A 19,663-nucleotide genomic window follows, 5' to 3' on the forward strand; every position below is an offset into this window, starting at 1 on the left:
AAATGATAATTCGCTTGTAAAGGAAAATTAGAAGATAAGAACAAAAAGTCTCCTGAAGGAAGAGTTGAAATCGAAGTTTAAAATATGAAGCAAACAAAAGGCAAGAATGGAATGAGGAATGAGAAATATATGCAGGACGAATACAAAGTATTACAATAGGGTGTGTGGGAGGGTGTGTGAGCACGTCTATCTAACATATCATACGCAATATATGCATAAGGTAAATATGCAAATAAGTATGCATAAAGAGAGAAATGTGGTAACATTCCTCCCCCCCCCCCCCCTCTATCAGTGCGTATTCCAATCTTATACCTGGCAGTTTATGTACAGCGACTGCACACGAAAATATAATGTCTATGTACCGCCAATAGATCTAACATAGGCACTGGTTAAACGCCCTTCTCCCACAAGGGTAAGTATGTGACCCTGAACATCTCTCAGCAGAGGATGCGGACCGCTATATATACGGCTGAGACTCTCGCTCGCCATCAAACATCAGCCATGTCTCTCAAGGTGAATGGGACTCCCCCTTACTAGCCGCTATCCACAGGAGAGAAAAGACAAACAAACAACATACAGGATGTAAATTAAGTTTGTTATACTGATGCTGGTTTTCGATTTCGGTTTCTTCTATGTGATGTGTTGTTTGTGTTTCAGGTGATCCTCGCAGCGTGTGTGGCCGTCGTGGCTCTGGCCGATAAGGCTCCTGTGTACCATCAGCCACCTGTTTATGTTGCGCCTACGTACCACGCTCCCGAACCAGTGTACCATGCCCCTTCCCACTACAAGCAACCTGAATATCCTACCGTAAGTAATATAACCTGTGCTCAGCAAGATTCTATGTGGTCTAATATCATAAAACAAAGGTCTTATGAAAATAGATTTTATATTCTCTAAAACCTTAAATTATGAACAACTTCAGTAAAATTGCAAATATGACCTACACATACTGCGCTGGATACAGATTGAGAAACATTTCTTATTCATTTTTCGTCTATTCAGGTGCCTCCTAAGTACAACTACAACTACGGTGTCGCCGACGGCTACTCCGGCGCCAACTTCGCCGCCTCGGAGTCCCGCGACGGCTACAAGACCGAGGGCAGCTACACCGTGGACCTCCCCGACGGCCGCAAGCAGATCGTCAAATACGTGGACAACGGCGACGGTCTCGTAGCTGAGGTCACCTACGAGGGCGAGGCTCAGTACCCCGAGTACAAGCCCACCTACAAGCCCGCTCCCTACCACGCTCCCCCGAAGTACCCCGTGTACTAAGAATGTACATTTAAACTAGTCATCTTTGCTAAATCTAACAATCTGTTGCATTCTTTTCAAATGCAATCCGATGAAAAAGACATGGATGGGCGAAAAATATGATACTATTATATATAATATTTTCATAATAAAATATAACAAAAATAATTCATAAACTTTTTCTAACTCAGACTAATGCTTCAATATATATATATATATATATATATATATATATATATATATATATATATATATATATTGAGTCTTAAGATTCAAAAACAGAAAACGTTGTATGAAACATTATTTTCATCCAAAAGACTATCTATGATATCTTATACAAAATTACGTTGGACACATTCCAAAATTTAGAATGATATTAACAATACACAGAGGCCTAGGTCCTATCACTATTACCTCTAACATCATAGACAATCACTCCAGTAAAGCAACATCTGGGAGAATTAGTTACCACATGACCACATTATTTTAATCATAACTATTATCGTCATCTTTATTATGATATCATTGTTGTTACTTTTATTATCATAATGGGAGGCATAAGAGATAAGAAAGGTAAAGAAAGGTTAAGGTAAAAATCGGGAAACAACAGTTGGAATTCATAAAAGAAGGAGGAACAACAGATAGTTTAATATGCTTACGACTGTTAATGGAGACTTTTTATTTTTTTGAGGAAAGCATAAACAGAGGTACATGCTGTTCAAAAGCCCTACGATCGAGTCCAGCAGCAGGAAGTACGGACGAGTCTGAAGGAAAAGGGAGTTCCAAAGAAAATACATGAGACTGGTTAATTAAGGAGTGAAACAGAAATGTGGATACCAGAGTGAAAGGCTGGAGTTGTCGTATTTCGGATGAGTCGGAGTCCATCAAGCGTCCACATTGATTCCTTTCAATTTTAACGTTGTTAAGGCTATTTAGGACCTAGAATCTTTTTTTTTTTTTTCTTTTTTTCGTTTGTGTGTCTGTGTCTGTCTGTGTGTGGGGGGAGGGGGGTATCGGTAAAAAAAAAGTTTACGGCTTCTAAAGTTGTCTACCTAATATGTTTCTCGCATGTTTGGTAATTTTTCAGCTTTTGTGATATCCTTTTTGTCATATGAAATTGCTGTTGCAAAAATTAAATATTTCGCAGTTTACGAAAAACACGTATTTAGTTCATCTCGTCCCCACGTTCTACTTTTGTAATCTGGTTTATCATTATTCCCTTTCTTAAGCAGTATTACCCCTGTTAACACTACATTGTTATAAGGGCAAGAGCAGTGTATATTTTCGTTAAACACACTTTTTAATGTTCACGTTTTCCCTGAATTTCTACTAACTAGAAAATACATGGACTTTTTACGATGTATTGTCATTTGAGTTATGTCAGAGGTAATCATTGCGTTTCTGTGTATTAGATTAACAACCCCATTTGACATTAGAAATCAAAATCTGGGAGGGTTTTCAGATCACGTAACAGGGTCCTTTTTTCCCAGAAATAAAAATCTGTTGTCTCATTTTACTGCAGTTTTACAAACCAGTGAGAACGTTACCCTTTTTAGATTTTTCTTCCTGCACTTCTTGTCGAGTAAACACGTATATCCAAAAAAAAAGCACAATTTGTAGATTTTTAGTATTACTAAAAAAAATAATTCGCTTGGAAAGGAAAATTAGAAGATAAGAAAAAAAAAGTCTCCTGAAGGAAGAGTTGAAATTGAAGTTTGAAATATGAAGAACGGAAGCAAACAACAGGGAAGAAAAATATATATGAAAGGTGTAAATGTGATAGCATAGAGGAGCATTAGGCTGGAAAGAGTAGAACGAGAATCGTTAAAAGTGAACACCTTGGTTTAGTAACGGATGAGGAATATATACAGGACGAATATTAAGTATTACAATAGTGTGTGTGTGTGTGTGTGTGTGTGTGTGTTTGTGTGTGCACGTCTATCTAACATATTATACGCAATATATGCATCATGTAAATGTGCAAATAAGTATGTATAAGGAGAGAAATATGGCAACATCTCCCCCCCCCCTAATCAGTGCGTATTCCAATCTTATAACTGGCAGTTTATGTACAGCGACTACACACGAAAATATAATGTTTATGTACCGCCAATAGATCTAACATAGGCACTGGTTAAACGCCCTTCTCCCACAAGGGTAAGTGTGTGACCCTGAACATCTCTCAGCAGAGGATGCGGACCGCTATATATACGGCTGAGACTCTCGCTCGCCATCAAACATCAGCCATGTCTCTCAAGGTACACACGCTCCCCCTTACTAGCCGCTATCCACAGGAGAGAAAAGACAAACAAACAACATATAGGATGTAAATTACGTCTGTTATACTGATGCTGATTTTCGACTTCGGTTTCTTTTATGTGATGTGTTGTTTGTGTTTCAGGTGATCCTCGCAGCGTGTGTGGCCGTCGTGGCTCTGGCCGATAAGGCTCCTGTGTACCATCAGCCACCTGTTTATGCTGCTCCCACGTACCACGCTCCCGAACCAGTGTACCATGCCCCTTCCCACTACAAGCAACCTGAATATCCTACCGTAAGTAATATAACCTGTGCTTAGCAAGATTCTATGTGGTCTAATATCATAAAACAAAGGTCTTATGAAAATAGATTTTATATTCTCTAAAACCTTAAATTATGAACAACTTCAGTAAAATTGTTTATGACCTACACATACTGCGCTGGATACAGATTGAGAAACATTTCTTATTCATTTTTCGTCTATTCAGGTGCCTCCTAAGTACAACTACAACTACGGTGTTGCCGACGGCTACACCGGCGCCAACTTCGGCCACTCGGAGTCCCGCGACGGCTACAAGACCGAGGGCAGCTACACCGTGGACCTCCCCGACGGCCGCAAGCAGATCGTCAAATACGTGGACAACGGCGACGGTCTCGTAGCTGAGGTCACCTACGAGGGCGAGGCTCAGTACCCCGAGTACAAGCCCACCTACAAGCCCGCTCCCTACCACGCTCCCCCGAAGTACCCATTGTACTAAGAATGTACACTTAAACTAGACATCTATGCTAAATCCAACCATGAAAAAGGCATGGATGGGCGAAAGATATGTAATAGTATTAAATATATTTTCATAATAAAATATAACAAAAATAGTTCAGAATTTTATCTTAAAAAAACTATTGAGTCATGAGATTCAGAAACAAAGCGTCATATAAAGCACTATTTTCACCCAAAAGACTATTCAAAAGAGTCTCTTTTACGAAATTGCCTCGATCACATTCCAAAATTTCGAATGATATTAACAATGAACAGAGGCTTAGGTCCAATTACTATTATCTCTAACATTATAGAACATCACTCTAGTAAAGAAACATCTGCAAGAATTAGTTATCATCAATGTTAGCACATTATGAATTTATATGTATATATACATAATATATATATATATATATATATATATATATATATATATGTATGTATATGCATATATGTACATATATATGTACATATATACATGTATATATATATATATATATATATATAAATATATATATATATATATATATATTATATATATATATATATTATATATATATATATATATATATATATATATATATGTGCATATATGCATACACACACACACACACACACACACACACACACACAAACACAACACACACACACTAAATATATTTATTTATATATGTATATATATATATATATATATATATATATATATATATATATATATATATATATATATATATATATATATATATATATATATATATATATGAACAGTGTTCATAGTGACAAATGTAGAAGAAAGGTATGAATGAGACTGAATATCTAAACACGCAAGAGATGAATTTGACGCGTTTCGACGGAGGTCTTTCTCAAAAATACATTGAGAAAGACATCGTCGAAACGCGTCAAATACATCTCTTGCGTGTTTAGATATTTAGTCTCATTCATACCTTTCTTCTCTCTCTATATATATGTATATATACATACATATATCTATATATATATATATATATATATATATATATATATAAATATATGTACATATATGATATATATATATACATATATATATACATATATATGTATATATATATATATATATATATATATACATATATATATATATATATATATATATATATATATATATATATATTACGATAATAACAGTGACAACAATGATGCCATAATAAAGACAATGATAATGGCGATGAAATATATATATATATATATATATATATATATATATATATATATATATATATATATATATATATATATACATGTATATATATGTATATATATACATTTATATGTATATATATATATATATATATATATATTGTGATAATGCTGGAGATGATGATGACCGCGTCTGCTTCCCGAACATCGACCTGTACTCATCTCCTCACCCGATTATTACAATTTATAAGCAATGCATTCTAGACTGCAGTTCGATTTGAGTACTCCACTGGTTCAGAGTCATTCAGGGTTCACGGTTCGACCTTCTTCAATGTATAGTGAATAACGGGGAAGGAGGGCAGAACGTACTTGGACTGTCTTGAGGGAACGAGCTGGCGAGCGCTGGTCGGTGGTCGGAAGGAGCCGGTTGTGGTTTGCATTATTATTGTATTATTTGCTTTGGCATTATAATGTATTTCGTTTATAACTAATATGTTATCTTATTCTTTTCATTATGATATTATAATGTGTTAATGATGGTGACTGGATCTGATATTTACGGTGATATGGTGATTGTTTAACTATTGAATATATTGTTATTGTAAATATAGTATTACGGTGAATATTGACTTTCTGCTTCTCCCTTATATGATTGACAACTGTTGGAGTGATAGTGACTAAGAAAGTATATTAAAGTTTGAAGTGAAATGGTTTAGAAAAGAGACTACAAAACTTAATGAAAATACGTAACTGATAATGGAGTGACATGACTGAAGGGATCATGCAGTTATATGAAGTGAGATAAGAAATGGGAAGACAATAAACCAGTAAAGATACATTTAAGTAAGAGAATACGTTGACACTAATTTATGAATCGATAATTAATGGGTATCTGTTACCACCCAGCCCTTGGCCAGGAGGTGTCACTGTGCAAGGGTTAAAGCTTACGTAACAAAAGTGGGGGCCTGACCGGGATCTTTCTTTCTCATTTAAGAATTAATTTAAAGGAGTTTGATATTTCATATAAAGGAGAAGCCAGAATTAAGATGACTTTTGATGTAACAGAGTTTGTGCAGTCACCATCAGTTGAAATAGTGGCTGAATTGCGTAAATGTGATTTGTTGAAAGTTGCAGAGTATTTCAGAATAAATGTAAGGACAGGCATGAGAAAGCATGAAATTAGAAATGAGGTTATTAAGTATATGGTGGAGAATGACCTGTTAGACATGTCTGCTTTAAATCACGTTGAAGAAGCAGGGAGTGTTTGGCATGAACATGCACATATGATTAGACTTAAAGAAATTGAGCTAGAGAATGAATTTAGAATGAGAGAATTAGAAATTCAGAGAGAACTTCGACTGAAAGAGTTAGAATTGAGGGGTTCGGTTCCATCGCCCAGTGTTCCCTTCAATGTTGCAAATAACGTAAAACTCGTCCCTCCATTTCAAGAAAGGGCCGTAGACAAATATTTTAGTTATTTTGAGAAAATAGCACTAAGCTCAGGATGGCCTAAGGAATATTGGACGGTGCTGCTTCAGTCTGTGTTGGTAGGTAAGGCTCAAGATATATATATGTGTATGCCTGTAGATGACTGTGGGGACTATGAGAAGGTTAAGAGTGCTGTACTGAAAGGCTACGAGTTAGTGCCGGAAGCCTATAGATTGAAGTTCCGTAAGTTACGCAAATTTGATAGTCAGAATTATTTAGAATTTGCAAGAGAGAAAGCCGACTTATTTACACGTTGGTGCGAGAGTGAGGGAGTTTGTAAGAACTATGAGAATTTGTGTCAATTATTGCTTGTGGAAGAGTTCAAGAGATGTGTGCCTGAAAGAGTGAGAATCTATCTGAATGAAAACCGAGTGAAAGATTTAGACAGTGCAGCTCGTATGGCAGAGGATTTTTCTCTCATACATAAACCCGCTGCCACAGAAGGTCAGAGGAAAAATATTGTAAGTAGTAATATGCCACCACAACCGTCTTCCCCGACAGGTAATGTAAATGAATGTAAGAAGGGCACTGCCAGTCCCAGCCAGAGTTCCAGTTATGATAAGAGAAGACCCATCAGGTGTTTTAATTGTAATCTTTTGGGTCATACTAAAAGTAATTGTTGGTTTTTGAAAGAAAAGAGGTCCAAGGATGTTCCAGCAGCTCTTGCCAGTGTTAGGGATTCAAATGTAAATTTGCGGAAAAATGATATTCACTCTATAGGCAAAGTAAGGGCAGACTTCCAACCTTTTTGTTCAGAGGGTACTGTATCCAGGGTAGGTGAAGGGAACCGTAAACCTGTGGTTATTTTTAGAGATACAGGTTCATTAGTGTCTTTAATGTTAGAAGGTATATTACCTCTATCAGAAAAAACCTCCATTGGTGCCAATGTTATATTGGCTGGGATTGAGTGTGGACAAATGAGTGTTCCTCTTCACCGTGTTCACTTAAAATGTGACTATATAGATATGGATATAACAGTCGGTGTAGTGCCCAAGTTTCCTATTGAAGGTGTTTCTTTTATTCTTGCAAATGATCTGGCAAAAGAAAAGGTACTTTGTAATATAAACAATCCTATTGTTCTGAGTACCCCAGACCTAGACTGCAGCAGTGAGCGGCCAGGTGAAGGGATGGATATGTTCCCGGCATGTGCGGTTACCAGAGCGATGAGGAGAGAGGCAGAAGTCAGTCGTGAGAACCAGAAGAATAGGCTGGGTAGTGTGGCCACTGTGAGTGAAAATCAAAGGAAAAGTTCTCAGGTACGTGACGCTGTGGAGGAGGACTTGAGTATAGATCTAAACGAGTTATTTTCTTATGAATCCGATAATAGTGAGGTTCCAGACGAGCTAAGTTCTTCTCCTGTGGACAGAAAGAATCTAATATATCAGCAAAAGGAGGACACGGAAATAAGTAAGATTGCTGAGTTAGCTCTCACGGAGGCTGAAATTTCGGATGTGTCTACGGGTTATTATATGAATGATGGTATTTTAATGAGAAAATGGAGACCACCATATGTGTCGGCTGGGGATGATTGGCTCACGTTGCATCAGATTGTTATCCCGCAATCCTATAGGAAACAAATACTGACTTTAGCTCACGACTCGCCTATGGCAGGTCATCTTGGCATTAATAAGACTTGTAGTAGGATACAGAAATACTTTTACTGGCCGGGCATGAGGAAAGATGTGGTGCATTTTTGTAAGACGTGTCATCAGTGTCAGGTGGTTGGAAAACCAAACCAGAAAATCACTGCCGCCCCGTTGTATCCGATACCCGCAATGTCTGAACCATTTAGCAAGGTTATTGTAGATTGTGTAGGGCCTCTCCCTAAGACCAAGGCTGGTAATGCATATCTCCTGACAATAATGTGCCAGACGACTCGCTATCCGGAAGCGATTCCTCTTAGGAAAATTAGTGCTTCGGCAATTGTTAAGGCTTTAACAAAGTTTTTTACGACTTTTGGGTTACCACAGTTTATTCAAACCGATCAGGGCAGTAATTTCTTATCTGGGGTCTTTCAACAAGCAATGGAAGTCTTGGGTATTGAGCATCATATTTCAAGTGCATATCACCCAGAATCACAAGGCGCAGTTGAGAGATTTCATCAGACTCTGAAGAATATGATCAGAACCTACTGCCATGACACGGAGAAAGAGTGGGATGAAGGGATTCCGATGCTGTTGTTTGCTGTCAGAGAAAGTGTTCAAGAGTCTTTGGGCTTTAGTCCTTTTGAGCTTGTCTTTGGTCACGAGGTGAGAGGTCCTCTAAGAATTTTGAGGGAAAAGTGGTTGAGTAGTGATGGAGACTCAAATATTCTGAATTATGTGATGGAATTTCGAGCTAGATTAAGCAAAGCTTGTGAACTGGCAAGAGTAAACCTAAGTGAGGCTCAGGGACGCATGAAGTCCTGGTACGATAAGAATACTAAATTTCGATCTTTTTCTTCAGGAGATAAAGTGCTGGTCTTCTTACCCGTCCCTGGACCGTCACTGAAAGCGCGTTACTATGGTCCTTATGTTGTGGAGAAAAAGATAAGTAATTTAAACTATGTAATACAAACTCCAGGGAGACGTAAGAACAGACGAGTGTGTCATATCAATCAGATGAAGCCATATCTCGAACGGAATGATTTTTCTGTAAGTAAGGATAAAGGTAAACGTGCAGAAATCATGGTAAATGAGATTATAGACACTGGAGTATTATGTAAGGGGAAAGATGATGACTGTCTAGATGACGTGCCCCAACCTAAAATATCTAACTCTGAAATTTTGAGAGATTTGGCATGTAAGATTAATCATTTACCCGAGCCTCTGCAAGATGAGTTAAGTTGTTTGCTATATGAATACTCCCATTTATTCTCTGATGTTCCGAGCAAGACTAAACTTATATATCATGATATTGATGTTGGTAGTCAGTCACCTGTCAAACAGCATCCTTATAGGATTAACCCCTTAAAATTGAATCAATTAAGAAAAGAAATAAGCTACATGTTGGAAAATCAGATCATCGAGCCTAGTATGAGTGAGTGGAGTTCTCCTTGTATATTAGTTCCGAAAGCAGATGGATCTATGCGATTTTGTACTGATTTCAGGCGTGTAAACTCATTAACTAAAGATGACAGTTATCCTATTCCCAGGATAGACGATTGTATTGATCAAGTGGGTAATGCTACATTTGTAACCAAAATTGATCTGTTAAAGGGATATTGGCAGATTCCTCTCACGGAACGAGCGAAACGCATTTCAGCTTTTGTGACACCCGATGGCTTGTATCAATACCGCGTCCTCCCGTTCGGTCTTAGAACAGCGCCTGCAACTTTTCAGAGGCTAATCAACAGCGTGATAGCAGGTATTGACGGCTGTAAGGCATACCTCGATGATGTGATTATATTCACTAATAACTGGAATGATCATATAATCAAGCTACGGGCGCTATTTGACAGGTTAACAGAGGCGAACTTGACGGTTAATCTTGTTAAAAGTGATTTTGCTCAGGCAAAAGTTACTTACTTAGGCTATATTGTAGGTCAGGGTCAAGTCAGACCTTTGAATGGAAAAATTGAAGCAATAGATAACTATTCTATGCCCAAAACAAAACGAGATGTAATGAGGTTTCTTGGCATGGCAGGATATTACCGAAGATTCTGCAAGAACTTCTCAGATGTAGTAGCTCCACTAACAGATTTACTAAAGAAAAAGGTAAAATTTAAATGGACGGAATCATGTGAAGCTGCATTCAGGAAGATCAAAGCTATGCTAGTTTCCTTTCCTGTTCTTGTTTCTCCCAACTTCACAGAACCTTTTACACTGTATGTAGATGCGAGTGACATAGGAGCAGGAGCTGTACTATGCCAAGCTGATGGAAAAGGTATTGATCACCCTGTATGTTTCTTTTCAAAGAAATTTGATAAGCATCAGAAGAAATATTCAACAGTGGAAAAAGAGACACTGGCTCTTATTCTAGCACTCAGGCATTTTGAAGTGTATGTATATCCTGCCTTACATCCTCTTAAAGTTTATACAGATCATAATCCTTTGGTTTTCCTATCGAGGATGAGCTCTAAGAATCAGAGGGTCATGCGGTGGAGTTTAGAGTTACAGAAATATAATCTTGATATCCACCATATCAAAGGAAAAGAAAATGTCATAGCTGATGTTCTGTCTAGAAATTAAATGTGCTTACAATACATCTTTCAATTATGACCGTCTCTCCCGATGTTTATTACGAGTTGTACTAATTTGATCTTACTCACAGGTGCTGTCAGTGAGAAGCATTATACTGATGGCAGTGTTGATGATGCATTTTCTGTTTTATGGTGATGTATTACATCAATGTATCGTTTTGCTTGTTTACCAAAATATAAATTTTGTTCATGTTGATATGACTTAAGTTGTGATTTGTAATGCATTGAATGTTTTGTTGTGAAAAAAAAGTAATGACTTTTTTTTTCTTTTAAGGAGGGAGGTGTGATAATGCTGAAGATGATGATGACCGCATCTGCTTCCCGAACATCGACCTGTGCTCATCTCCTCACCCGATTATTACAATTTATAAGCAATGCATTCTAGACTGCAGTTCGATTTGAGTACTCCTCTGGTTCAGAGTCATTCAGGGTTCACGGTTCGACCTTCTTCAATGTATAGTGAATAACGGGGAAGGAGGGCAGAACGTACTTGGACTGTCTTGGGGAACGAGCTGGCGAGCGCTGGTCGGTGGTCGGAAGGAGCCGGTTGTGGTTTGCATTATTATTGTATTATTTGCTTTGGCCTTATAATGTATTTCGTTTATAACTAATATGTTATATTATTCTTTTCATTATGATATTATAATGTGTTAATGATGGTGACTGGATCTGATATTTACGGTGATATGGTGATTGTTTAACTATTGAATATATTGTTATTGTAAATATAGTATTACGGTGAATATTGACTTTCTGCTTCTCCCTTATATGATTGACAACTGTTGGAGTGATAGTGACTAAGAAAGTATATTAAAGTTTGAAGTGAAATGGTTTAGAAAAGAGACTACAAAACTTAATGAAAATACGTAACTGATAATGGAGTGACATGACTGAAGGGATCATGCAGTTATATGAAGTGAGATAAGAAATGGGAAGACAATAAACCAGTAAAGAATACATTTAAGTAAAGAGAATACGTTGACACTAATTTATGAATCGATAATTAATGGGTATCTGTTAGCCACCCAGCCCTTGGCCAGGAGGTGTCACTGTGCAAGGGTTTAAAGCTTACGTAACAAAAGTGGGGGCCTGACGGGAATCTTTCTTTCTCATTTTAGAATTAAATTTAAAGGAGTATTGATATTTCTTAAAGGTGAAGCCAGAAATTAAGATGACTTTTTGATGTAACAGAGGTTTGTGCAGTCACCATCAGATGCAAAATTGGGGCTGAATTGCGTATATGTGATTTGTGAAAGGTTGAAGTAGTATTTCAGAATAAATTGTAAGGTCAGGCATGGAAAGCATGAATTTTGAAATGAGGTTATTAAGTATATGGTGGAGGAAGAATGACTGATAGACATGTCTGCTTTAAATCACGTTGAAGAAGAAGGGATTGTTTGGCATGAACATGCACATATGATTAGACTTAAAGAAATTGAGCATAGAAGAATGAATTTAGAATGAGACGAATTAGAAATTCAGAGAGAACTTCGACTGACAAGAGTTAGGGGGGGTGGAATTGAGGGGTTCGGTTCCCATCGCCCAGTGTTCCCTTCAATGTTGGCAAATAACGTAAAACTCGTCCCTCCATTTCAAGAAAGGGCCGTAGACAAATATTTTAGTTATTTTGAGAAAATAGCATATGCTCAGGATGGCTAAGGAATATTGGACGGTGCTGCTTCAGTCTGTGTTGGTAGGTAAGTCAAGATATAATATATGTGTATGCTGTAGATGACTGCTGGGGATGGGACTAATGAGAAGGTTAAGAGTGCTGTACTGAAAGGCGTACGAGTTAGTGCCGGAGCCAATAGATTGAAGTTCCGTAAGTTACGAAATATGATAGTCAGAATTATTTAGAATTTGCAAAGAGAGAAAAGCCGGACTTATTTACACGTTGGTGCGGGAAAGTGACGGGCGTTTGTAAGAACTATGTGAATTTGCTGTCAATTATGCATGTGGAAGAGTTCAAGCGTCCTCCTTCCGTGTGCTGAAAGAGTGAGAATTCCTATCTGAATGAAAAACCGAGTGAAAAGATTTAGACAGTGCAGCTCGTATGGCAGCAGGATTTTTCCTCCTCATACATAAACCCGCTGCCCACAGAAGGTCAGAGAAAAAATATTGTTAAGTCAGTAATATGCCACCACAACCGTCTTCCCCGATCAGGTAATGGTAAATGATTGTAAGAAGGGCCTGAGCCATTCACCAGCCAGAGTTCCAGATATGATAAGTAGAAGACCCATCAGGTGTTTTAATTGTAATCTTTTGGGTCATAACCTAAAAGTAATTGTTGGTAATGTTGTTTTTGAAAGAAAAGAGGTCCCAAGGATGTTCCAGCAGCTCTTGCCCAGTGTTAGGGATTCAAATGTAAATTTGCGGAAAAAATGATATTCACTCTATAGGCAAAGTAAGGGCAGACTTCCAACCTTTTTGTTCAGAGGGTACAACTGTTCCAGGGTAGGATGAAGGGAACCGTAAACCTGTGGTTATTTTTTTAGAGATACAGGTTTCATAGTGTTCCTTTAATGTTAGAAGGTATATTACCTTCTATCAGAAAAAAGTCTCCTCCATTGGTGCCAATGTTATATTGGCTGGGGATTGGTGTGGACAAATGAGTGTTCCTCTTCACCGTGTTCACTTAAAATGTGACTATATAGATATGGATATAATAAACAGTTCGGTGTAGTGCCCAAGTTTCCTATTGAAGGTGTTTCTTTTATTCTTGCAAATGAATCTGGCAAAAGAAAAAAGGTTACTTTGTAATATAAACAATCCTATTGTTCTGGAGTACCCCAGACCTAGACTGCAGCAGTGGCGGCCCAGGTGAAGGGATGAGATAAATGTTCCCGGCATGAGTGCGGTTACCAGAGCGATGAGGAAGAGAGCAGAATTCAGTCGTTGAGAAACCAGAAGAATAGGCCCTGGGTAGTGTGGCCACTGTAGTGAAAATCAAAAGGGAAAAAGTTCTCAGGTACGTGACGGCTGCCCCCCCCCACACCCCCCCCCCCCCCTTTCCTGAGGAAGACTTGAGTATAGATCTAAACGAGTTATTTTCCTCACTTATGAATCCGATAATAGTGAGGTACCAGACGAGCTAAGTTCTTCTCCTGTGGACAGAAAGAATCTAATATATCAGCAAAAGGAGGACACGCGAAGGAAATAAGTAAGATTGCTAAGTTGGCTTTCACGGAGGCTGAGTGTTCGGATCTGTCTACGGGTTATTATATGTATGATGGTCTTTTAATGAGAAAATGGAGAAGGGACCACCATATGTGTCGGCTGGGATGATTGGCTCACGTTGCATCAGATTGTTATCCCATCCCGCAATCCTATAGGAAACAAATACTGACTTTAGCTCACACTCGCCTATGGCAGGTCATCTTGGCATTAATAAGACTTGTAGTAGGATACAAAATACTTTTACTGGCCGGGCATGAGGAAAGATGTGGTGCATTTTGTAAGACGTGTCATCACTGTCAGGTGGTTGGAAAACCAGACCAGAAAATCACTGCCGCCCCGTTGTATCCGATACCCGCAATGTCTGAACCATTTAGCAAGGTTATTGTAGATTGTGTAGGGCCTCTCCCTAAGACCAAGGCTGGTAATGCATATCTCCTGACAATAATGTGCCAGACGACCGCTATCCGGAAGCGATTCCTCTTAGGAAAATCAGTTATAATTAGATAAATGAGCTTCGGCAATTGTTAAGGCTTTAACAAAGTTTTTTACGACTTTGGGTTACCACAGTTTATTCAAACCGATCAGGGCAGTAATTTCTTATCTGGGGTCTTTCAACAAGCAATGGAAGTCTTGGTATTGAGCATCATATTTCAAGTGCATATCACATATCAAAACCCCAGAATCACAAGGCGCAGTTGAGAGATTTCATCAGACTCTGAAGAATATGATCAGAACCTACTGCCATGACACGGAGAAAGAGTGGGATGAAGGGATTCCGATGCTGTTGTTTGCTGTCAGAGAAAGTGTTCAAGAGTCTTTGGGCTTTAGCCCTTTTGAGCTTGTCTTTGGTCACGAGGTGAGAGGTCCTCTAAGAATTTTGAGGGAAAAGTGGTTGAGTAGTGATGGAGACTCAAATATTCTGAATTATGTGATGGAATTTCGAGCTAGATTAAGCAAAGCTTGTGAACTGGCAAGAGTAAACCTAAGTGAGGCTCAGGGACGCATGAAGTCCTGGTACGATAAGAATACTAAATTTCGATCTTTTTCATCAGGAGATAAAGTGCTGGTCTTCTTACCCGTCCCTGGACCGTCACTGAAAGCGCGTTACTATGGTCCTTATGTTGTGGAGAAAAAGATAAGTAATTTAAACTATGTAATACAAACTCCAGGCGTGTGTGAGACGTAAGAACAGACGAGTGTGTCATATCAATCAGATAAGCCATATCTCGAACGGAATGATTTTTCTGTAAGTAAGGATAAAGGTAAACGTGCAGAAATCATGGTAAATGAGATTATAGATATAGACACTGGAGTATTATAAAATTATATATTATAAATTAATGAAAATGATAATATATAATTAAGGAAATGAAAAGAAATAATATATTAAACATATAATTGAATAAAAGATAAGAATGAAAATATAAATTTGAATAATAATATAATGAAAAAAGTAATGAATGATAAAATATATAAAAAAAATTTATATAAATTATATAAAAATTGAATAAATGAAAAAAATTTATATATATATAAATTTATAAAATAAATATACATAAATGCGTATATATAGTAAAAATAAATAATGAATGTAATTTAATTATAATATAATAAAAATAATGATTAATGGATGAAATAAATAAAATATAAATTTATTAAATATAATTAATATTAAAATAGTATGTAAATATAAAAATATTATATGGAATTATAATAAATAAAATATATGTAAGGGGAACGATGATGACTGTCTAGATGACGTGCCCCAACCTAAAATATCTAACTCTGAAATTTTGAGAGATTTGGCATGTAAGATTAATCATTTACCCGAGCCTCTGCAAGATGAGTTAAGTTGTTTGCTATATGAATACTCCCATTTATTCTCTGATGTTCCGAGCAAGACTAAACTTATATATCATATATTGATGTTGGTAGTCAGTCACCTGTCAAACAGCATCCTTATAGGATTAAACCCCTTAAAATGAATCAATTAAGAAAAGAAATAAGCTACATGTTGGAAAATCAGATCATCGAGCCTAGTATGAGTGAGTGGAGTTCTCCTTGTATATTAGTTTCCGAAGGCAGATGGAATCTATGCGATTTTGTTACTGATTTCAGGCGTGTAAACTCATTAACTAAAGATGACAGTTATCCTATTCCCAGGATAGACGATTGTATTGATCAAGTGGGTAATGCTACATTTGTAACCAAAATTGATCTGTTAAAGGGATATTGGCAGATTTCCTCTCACGGAAACGAGCGAAACGCATTTCAGCTTTTGTGACAAAAAAACCCGATGGCTTGTATCAATACCGCGTCCTCCCGTTCGGTCTTAGAACAGCGCCTGCAACTTTTCAGAGGCTAATCAACAGCGTGATAGCAGTATTGACGGCTGTAAGGCATACCTCGATGATGTGATTATATTCACTATAACTGAATGATCATATAATCAAGCTACGGCGCTATTTGACAGGTTAACAGAGGCGAACTTGACGGTTAATCTTGTTAAACGTGATTTTGCTCAGGCAAAAGTTACTTACTTAGGCTATATTGTAGGTCAGGGTCAAGTCAGACCTTTGAATGGAAAAATGAAGCAATAATAACTATTCTATGCCCAAAACAAAACGAGATGTAATGAGGTTTCTTGGCATGGCAGGATATTACCGAAGATTCTGCAAGAACTTCTCAGATGTAGTAGCTCCACTAACAGATTTACTAAAGAAAAAGGTAAAATTTAAATGGACGGAATCATGTGAAGCTGCATTCAGGAAGATCAAAGCTATGCTAGTTTCCTTTCCTGTTCTTGTTTCTCCCAACTTCACAGAACCTTTTACACTGTATGTAGATGCGAGTGACATAGGAGCAGGAGCTGTACTATGCCAAGCTGATGGAAAAGGTATTGATCACCCTGTATGTTTCTTTTCAAAGAAATTTGATAAGCATCAGAAGAAATATTCAACAGTGGAAAAAGAGACACTGGCTCTTATTCTAGCACTCAGGCATTTTGAAGTGTATGTATATCCTGCCTTACATCCTCTTAAAGTTTATACAGATCATAATCCTTTGGTTTTCCTATCGAGGATGAGCTCTAAGAATCAGAGGGTCATGCGGTGGAGTTTAGAGTTACAGAAATATAATCTTGATATCCACCATATCAAAGGAAAAGAAAATGTCATAGCTGATGTTCTGTCTAGAAATTAAATGTGCTTACAATACATCTTTCAATTATGACCGTCTCTCCCGATGTTTATTACGAGTTGTACTAATTTGGTCTTACTCACAGGTGCTATCAGTGAGAAGCATTATACTGATGGCAGTGTTGATGATGCATTTTCTGTTTTATGGTGATGTATTACATCAATGTATCGTTTTGCTTGTTTACCAAAATATAAATTTTGTTCATGTTGATATGACTTAAGTTGTGATTTGTAATGCATTGAATGTTTTGTTGTGAAAAAAAAGTAATAACTTTTTTTTCTTTTAAGGAGGGAGGTGTGATAATGCTGGAGATGATGATGACCGCATCTGCTTCCCGAACATCGACCTGTGCTCATCTCCTCACCCGATTATTACAATTTATAAGCAATGCATTCTAGACTGCAGTTTCCCGATTTTGAGTACTCCACAGGTTTCAGAGTCATTCAGGTTCACGGGTTCGACTTCTTCAATGTATAGTGAATAACGGGGAAGGAGGGCAGAACGAACTTGGACTGTCTTGATGGTGAAACGAGCTGGCGAGCGCTGGTCGGTGGTCGGAAGGAGCCGGTTTGTGGTTTGCATTATTATTGTATTATTTGCTTTGCGCATTATAATGTATTTCGTTTTATAACTAATATGTTATCTTATTCTAGCTTTTCATTTATGATATTATAATGTGTTAATGATGGTGACTGGATCTGATATTTACACGTGGATATGGTGATTGTTTAACTATTGAATATATTGTTATTGTAAATATAGTATTACGGTGAATATTGACTTTCTGCTTCTCCCTTATATGATTGACAACTGTTGGAGTGATAGTGACTAAGAAAGTATATTAAAGTTTGAAGTGAAATGGTTTAGAAAAGAGACTACAAAACTTAATGAAAATACGTAACTGATAATGGAGTGACATGACTGAAGGGATCATGCAGTTATATGAAGTGAGATAAGAAATGGGAAGACAATAAACCAGTAAAGATACATTTAAGTAAGAGAATACGTTGACACTAATTTATGAATCGATAATTAATGGGTATCTGTTACCACCCAGCCCTTGGCCAGGAGGTGTCACTGTGCAAGGGTTAAAGCTTACGTAACAATATATATATATATTTCATCGCCATTATCATTGTCTTTATTATGGCATCATTGTTGTCACTGTTATTATCATAATAGTAGGCATGGGACACAAGGAAGGTTAAAAAAAAAAAGTTAAAAATTGAGAAACAGCAGCTGGAATTCATAAAAGAAGGAAGGACGACAGATAGTTTAATTTGCTTACGACAGTTAATGGAGACTATTATATATATATATATATATATATATATATATATATATATATATATTTATTTATTTATTTATTTATTTATTTATTTATTTATTTATTTATTTATTTATTTATTTATTTATTTTTTTTTTTTTTTTTTTTTTTCTTCTAAGAAAGCATAAACCGATGTATATGCTGTTCACAGACCTAAAAAGTCTTAAGAGGTGAGTCCAGCAGCAGGAAGTACGGACGAGTCTGAAGGAAAAGGTAGTTCCAAAGAAGATACATGAGACTGGTTAAGGAGTTACACAGAAAAGTGCATACCAGAGTGAGAAGCTGGAGTTCTGAAGTTTTGAAGGAGTCGGGGTGCATCAAGTGTCCACATTAAGTCCTTTCGATTCCAACATTGTTAAGGATGTTTAGGTCCTAGAATCTGTTGTTGTTTTTTTTCGTTTGTGTGTGTGTGGGGGGGGGGTCAGTAGAAAAAAAAACTCGGCAGACGACCTTTAAGCATGTCCACTTAATATGTTTCTCGCATGTTTAGTAATTTTTCAGCTTTTGTTTCATCCTCTCGATTTACTGTTGTAAAAACTGAAATATTTAGCTTCTACTGTTTACGAAAAACACGCATCTAGAGAACTTCATCCCAGCCTTCTAATATTGTAATCTGGTTTATCATTACTACCATCAATAACATTTTCACCCCTGTTTTACCATATTCACACTACACTGTTATAATGGCAAGTACAGTATATTTTCGTTAAACACCTATCTTTGATATTGTTTCCTTTTTTATTGAATTTTTACTATTTCAGAAAAAATACATTATTTATTAATGTAAGTTATGTCTGAGGTACTCTGTTTTTTTGTTTGTGTGTGTGTGTGTGTGTGTGTGTGTGTGAATGCG

At 37.0% G+C, this 19,663-nt stretch overlaps 2 protein-coding genes across 2 annotated transcripts; both read left to right on the forward strand.

The window, feature by feature from the left end:
• Window positions 1-411: 411 nt before the first annotated feature.
• On the forward strand, window positions 412-4,380 carry LOC147466536 (uncharacterized; the record flags this gene model as incomplete). Its single annotated transcript, XM_086535367.1, has 6 exons — window positions 412-513; window positions 658-807; window positions 1,003-1,269; window positions 3,408-3,509; window positions 3,653-3,802; window positions 3,996-4,380. Coding segments are annotated over 6 exons (1,041 nt in total), but the record flags the coding sequence as incomplete, so codon positions are not given.
• A 2,013-nt stretch (window positions 4,381-6,393) lies between these two features.
• LOC147466537 (uncharacterized) lies at window positions 6,394-11,097 on the forward strand. The gene has a single exon (XM_086535368.1). It carries the CDS (start codon window positions 6,487-6,489, stop codon window positions 11,095-11,097), a length of 4,611 nt encoding a protein of 1,536 aa, XP_086391494.1. The 5' UTR covers window positions 6,394-6,486.
• The last annotated feature ends 8,566 nt before the right edge of the window (window positions 11,098-19,663 follow it).

The sequence above is a fragment of the Penaeus japonicus genome, unplaced genomic scaffold, assembly GCF_977035675.1.
Source record: "Penaeus japonicus unplaced genomic scaffold, GWHDUDI00000001_assembly GWHDUDI00000121, whole genome shotgun sequence".
Taxonomy (NCBI): Eukaryota; Metazoa; Arthropoda; class Malacostraca; order Decapoda; family Penaeidae; genus Penaeus; species Penaeus japonicus.

Excerpts from the sequence above, each read along its gene's own strand:
- LOC147466537 (XM_086535368.1), top strand. The coding sequence starts at position 6,487 with ATGACTTTTGATGTAACAGAGTTTGTGCAGTCACCATCAGTTGAAATA.